The following is a 6,000-nucleotide window of genomic DNA, read 5'->3' on the forward strand; positions in this document are numbered from 1 at the left end:
CAAGATGCGAATGGGAGGGTGGGACTTACAAGGGCATTAGTCTTAGCGGCATGAGCTTGTGAAATCGACCATGTCTGGTAGTGCGGAACTTCTTTTTCCAGGTGATTTTGGGACAAACTTTACCGCATTCTGTGGCTCAAAGTTGCCTTTCATTCTCCAGAGAGCAATACCAGTGTTGCCATTGTATTCAGACTGGGGCAATGAGTTCACATGGCAACTGCACTCTAATGACTATTACTCTATACTTAACCTATTCACTGAAATTGCTATCTGTATTGTGCTGGAGTCGGTTTTCATTCATTAAAAGCTGGTTTTGTTGAAAAAGGGCCATAACATTTTCACACAACATCAGACATGCAATTGGATGTATTACTAAGTTAAAATGCTAACTGTACTTTACGATTGTATCTGCTGCTGAAAATGATAACTGTTATTTGATTTTGTTTCGTATGTAATGTATTTTGTGTGTGACTCTCTTTATAATTGTTATAAAAAAAGTTATGTGGCATGTGTGAATCAAAAGCCTGCATATACTATCCATAGGGCAGTAAGGGCCTGAGGCCTTCTCCATAACTCTCGTGACTACATAAGCTACCCTGAGACTACAAAGTCTGCATTGCAAGATGACATCCTACTTCCACGTCCACTGCACTTAAAAAGTAGTATAAGCTATGTAGAGAGTTTGAAGAGGAGTAAGATCTGCCTGTGCCAAGCTAAGCCTGTTGTTAAGTTTGATAGAATCTTGGTTCAGTCTATCAAGCCCATCTACGGAAACTAACGCCTTAGGATTATGTTCGAATGAAACAGACCCTTGTAACCTTATTTCACCAACTTTTTGGACCAAAATCAGACAGTTTATCCTGACCTTCCCCTAGTCCGGGTTTGCGTTACTTGTTTAATTGGTTTAACATTTCAGTCCAGGATCCTTATTTGGGACCAGGGAATTCCTCCTACCGAGATGCTGCCGGCCACTAACCTAAAGTGCAGGAAAGTACACACGTTTCTCAGAAGAAGTAGTGTAGTGTAATCCTGGCCAGGTAGTCTGGTCTGGACAAGAGGCTGTTCAAAGCTTCCCATCATCAGGGTTACGTCCTAAATGGCACCCTATTCCTTATTTAGTGCACTACTTTATTGGCTCTGGTCAAAAGTAGTGCACTAAATAGGGAATAGAGTGCTATTTGGGATGCAGTTCTAACAATCATTCCACTATGACTTCGCTACTTGGCACAGGTTCCCAACACCCCCTCAGACAGCCACTGTAGCATAGAGGCTGAACTTTAAAGGGACTGTAGCGCAGCGTCTCCTTCAGATTAAAGAACACACACAGAAAAGAGAGGGGAATATGAAGTTAGAAATACCCCATGTAACAAAAGGTTTCTGTGATATTTAGGTGTGCCTTTTGGGGGAATGAGAGATTCCTTTGAGAGAAAGTATGTAGTTAGGAGACATATGAATCCTTACATTAAGTCACACAATGAAATCCAATAGGTATGACACCGTTTTTTCTTCTTTCACAGGTTGTCCACAGTAAGCAGGCCACTCCTCCTTCCATCCCCAATGGGCTTTGGGAAAGGTATAAAGGCACCACCACCACCTTCTGCGTCAGGACCAGTGGAAGTGTAATACTGACACCTTTACGGTACAATTCAGGATCCAGACTCTATCCTCAAGGCATGTTGACCAGGTAAGTCTATTATCAGTATTATGACCATGTTTGAGGGTTATTAAGCGTATTTGATTATTTTTTTAACGCGTTGTACTTCTTTTTGATGCCACTAAACCTTTATAATGATTTTAAAATTAAAAAAAAAAAATGTTTTAAGGTCCCAGGGTTTTTCAATAGAAAGTGGATTGAAAATGCAACATTAAGATGATTAAATGCCACATTAAGATGATACATTGATTAAAGAAACAGGTCTGCTCTCAGGTCAATGGGAAAAGGTTGTGGACAATTTCAGAAGTCCTTCGGGTGGAACTTCAACTGAAATATTCCTAAAACAGCCAGCTGACTAGAAGGATTTGGAGTCTGATTGGAAATTGGAATTCAGAATAACAGATGATCTTGAAATAACAGAGACAGGCATGCAGTATCAAAGTGACAGTCTAAAACAGAGAAGGTGGCTGTGTCAAGGCCAGTGCTCTGCACTTAACCCTCATTTGCTCCAGGGGCGACGTACCACTATAGCTGGCCCTGTAAATCAACACATTTCACTGCACCATTCGGGTGTATGTAACAATAAAAAAACATTTAAATTACTATCTAGTCTGCAATTAGCAGAGCACATTGGTTTTAAATTCCTCTTTTGAATTTCTGTTTCCAGGAATTTTCTCATCCTCTGCTCTCTGGCAGCTGTGCTAGTACAAGCTGACCTCGATACTAATAGCAGTAAGTGTTGGCACTATGACTGAATACAGAAACACAGCTGCTGAATCAAACAGTATGTACAGTAACATTAGCAGAAAGTAGTTATTAACTTTTATTAAGTAGCAATTTACAGTATCTTGTGTGTGTCTCTGTGTGATACTTTCAGATCATGCTGCCCAAGGCATGTTCACAGGTAATCCCAGAAGTCTGAGAGACGTTCTGCTTTTGCTGAACTCCTATGTTGACCTTCATGCAACTTTAAAATCATTCCATTAATAGCCCATATAAAGAAAGAGCCATTGCTATCTGATTCTGAACCAGCCTTTTCTCACAAACAGATAAGGACTCAACCTCGGACGAAGCACCAACTGGTGAGAGCAGCATCACCTCATTGGCTGAATCTTTACAACCAATGCTCAATAAGCCTATAGTTTTACCTATAATCTGTGGTCCTATACACCCATTCATAATGGTAATCTCTGCTTCTTCCACAGAGAGCATGAATGCCATCTCCTCGGACCAGCCTAACAGTGAGCACGGTAGGGAGGGGAGGGGTGTGTTGCCCTACCTATGGGAGAGGGGAAGCTCTAGGCATGATTCTGACCATGGCAGGGAGTGTGCAAGTACACACTTCGGGAAGAGAGTGGATGATTGGGATGCAGCCTATCATCCTCACTAAATATGGGTGGGTCTTGTAGTCTTGACTAGCCCAGGTCAGATGGTTGTTTGTCGGCTGAGTCACAGACCCCACACCTTGTGACACGAGACTGGGCATACTTGCTTGTAAACCCAGGAAGGTTGAGATTGGTCAAATAAATCAATTTTCTCAAGAGAGCGGAAGTACAATAGTGGTGTAACTATGTCGACTTGTGTGTCAGGCATAAACAGGTAAACCATGCCTTCTGAAAGTTACGTTTTTCTTTATTTGTTGTTGTTAAAATTAGCTGAAATAACATGTTTTATCTACGCCAAAGACATACATACGTCATTTAGCAGACGCTCTTATCCAGAGCGACTTACAGGAGCAATTAGGGTTAAGTGCCTTGCTCAAGGGCACATCGACAGATTTTTCACCTAGTCAGCTCGGGGATTAGAACCAGCGACCTTTCGGTTACTGGCACAACGCTCTTAACCACTAAGCTACCTGCCACCCAAAGACATGATGGTTAAATGACTAGTTCTATAACATGCTGCCTGTCACCTTTGTGATAGCCTGCTCTTGGGATAAAGTGAGGTTTTGTTCTGTGCATGGATGTTGTGGAGTGTTCCTGAGAAGAACAGAGAGATATCACTGCCTCTCAGTGTAGATCACAGGCACAAATATTTTTTACAACTGGAAGTGACCCATGGGAAGGGCTATACAGACCGACTAGCCAAAATCAAAAACGGATTCTTAACCCTAACCAACCCCTCAACCCTGTCCCTAACCCTAACCTTAACCAATTCGGAAATTACATGTCGGTTTGAATGTCAGGAAAGTCTGTCTAGCCCTTTCAGTGACTCAGAACCAACCAAAGCAGAGGAGAAATACTGGAACCTTTAGTCTTACACCGCCATCTAGTGGTAATTCTTGTATCCTGCAACATTTCCTCAGTATAGTGAAGCTTGCTGGCAGACAGTAACATTTGTTACATAAATGTTGAAGCAAAGCAATATAGTTATACTGTTTTTTGATTATGCAATTTTTTTGCAATTTCTTTATAGATAAGCCACAGTATTACAATGGAGGGACTGCTGGTAAGGGCTTTTAATTATCTGGTGTAGTATAATTGCAGATTAGCAAATACCACAACATTAAACACAATGAAATGTGATGTCTTTGAAATGAACAAAACATTATTTAGACCGAAAACGTATGCCTTGCTCTGTAACATGTCAACATGTCTCATCTTAGATGTAAGCAGCACAAGTGTGGAGGTTGGACAAGATGGTGAGTTTACGTCATTCTGTATTCACAATAAAACTACTGAATGAATACTGGTAAACAAAAATTATCAATGAAGGAATAAACCTAACTGTGTGGATATCTAAAGTATCTGTTTATAATTTGTTTCCCAACAGCTTCTAAACCTAACGGGATGACTGGACCTGGTAGGTGTCCCTTTGTTATGTGTAGGAATATAACCCGTATATCGGATCCATTTAGTCACAAATGTATGGCTATGAGAAAATAATAATAATATGAATGTGTTTCAATTCCTTAATGTGATTGCTTCTTTTTCCAATAGGTGGCGCAGCAAACAGTGTTGAGGACCGGGATGGTAAAATACTATAATCAAACACAAACGCACACGCACACACCTTGTCAACACAAAGCGCAAATATCTCAGTCGTAACATTCTAGATATTAAAAGTGGATTAAAAAAAATGCATGACAAAACCAGTCAAATGTGTGTAAAGTTCCACAATTAAGTTTCACATTGCCTAATTTTCAGAGGATGAGAGCTCAGATGAAGGTGTGAAAAAAAGAATTCCTCCTCCTCCTCCTCCTCCTCCTGCTCCACAGCAAAAGTCACGAAAGTTAGTTGGGCCAGCAGGTGGTAACAGGAGAAAGGTAGCACCACCAAAGCAGAAGAGGAGATCACCGCCCTCTCGTCGTCAACCCTGAAATGTCACAAAGACACACAGAGGCAAACATTTACTTTTAGTTGATTACCTAGAAAACCCCCATATCGTATCATATTACTGTGTATGCCATAACATGGACGTGTACAGAACCATTCGCACATGATGAAGCTGTTTTGATGTATCTTGGGTAGTAAAACAAAGTCAGCATGACATGGCATATTGTTTACTGTAAAACCTGTGGAACAACTCAGTGGTAGGTTCAACACAAACTCAAGGGCCTTTCTCTGTGAATAAAATGTAGCATTGCATTGACCATTTAATGTTATGACATGACAACAGGCCCAAAAACCCCAGTCTGAGACTAGTTCAGCCTCCATTAAAATCCAGGGTGAGGCATGCTTTTTGCAGCATCGTGACTTGACACTGACCTTAAGAGCCAATGAAACTGCTCTAAATTCACCAACCTTTTTCAAAATAGCAAGGACCTCACTCCCATGAAAACAGTGGTGGAAAAAGTACCCAATTGTCATACTTGAGTAAAAGTATAGATACCTTAATAGAAAGCTACTCAAGTAAAAGTGAAAGTCACCCAGTAAAATACTACTTGAGTAAAAGTCTAAAAGTATTTGGTTCAAAATATACTTAAGTATCAAAAGTAAATGTAATTGCTAAAATATACTTAAGTATCAGAAGTATAAATTATTTCAAATTCCTTATATTAAGCAAACCAGACAGCACCATTTTCTTGTTTTTAAAATGTACAGATAGTCAGGGGTAAACTCCAACACTCAGACATCATTTACAGACAATGCATTTATATTTATTGAGTCTGCCAGATCATAGGTAGTAGGGATGACCACGTGTTCGCTTGATAAGTGCGTGAATTGGACCATTTTCCTGTCCTGCTAAGCATTCATCATGTAACAAGTACTTTAGCGTGTCAGGGAAAATGTATGGAGTAAAACGTATATTATTTTGTTTAGGAATGTAGTGGAGTAAAAGTAAAAGTTGTCAAAAATATAAATAGTAAAGTAAAGTACAGATACACCAATAAGTAGTACTTTAAA

At 40.1% G+C, this 6,000-nt stretch overlaps 1 protein-coding gene across 1 annotated transcript; it reads left to right on the plus strand.

Moving 5' to 3' along the window:
• Nucleotides 1-4,216: 4,216 nt before the first annotated feature.
• Nucleotides 4,217-5,383, plus strand: LOC121585676 (serine/arginine repetitive matrix protein 1-like). The gene is made up of 4 exons (XM_041902006.2): nt 4,217-4,295; nt 4,427-4,456; nt 4,594-4,626; nt 4,801-5,383. Exons 1-4 carry the CDS (start codon nt 4,238-4,240, stop codon nt 4,971-4,973), a joined length of 294 nt encoding a protein of 97 aa, XP_041757940.1. The 5' UTR covers nt 4,217-4,237; the 3' UTR covers nt 4,974-5,383.
• The last annotated feature ends 617 nt before the right edge of the window (nt 5,384-6,000 follow it).

Source organism: Coregonus clupeaformis, chromosome 17, assembly GCF_020615455.1.
Source record: "Coregonus clupeaformis isolate EN_2021a chromosome 17, ASM2061545v1, whole genome shotgun sequence".
Taxonomy (NCBI): domain Eukaryota; kingdom Metazoa; phylum Chordata; class Actinopteri; order Salmoniformes; family Salmonidae; genus Coregonus; species Coregonus clupeaformis.

What these genes read in the sequence shown, in the direction of transcription:
- LOC121585676 (XM_041902006.2), top strand. Translation starts at nt 4,238, where the DNA reads ATGTCAACATGTCTCATCTTAGATGTAAGCAGCACAAGTGTGGAGGTT. An exon ending in TAACGGGATGACTGGACCTG is followed by an intron (nt 4,457 to 4,593) that starts GTAGGTGTCCCT and finishes TTTTTCCAATAG; the next exon opens with GTGGCGCAGCAAACAGTGTT. An exon ending in CAGTGTTGAGGACCGGGATG is followed by an intron (nt 4,627 to 4,800) that starts GTAAAATACTAT and finishes CCTAATTTTCAG; the next exon opens with AGGATGAGAGCTCAGATGAA.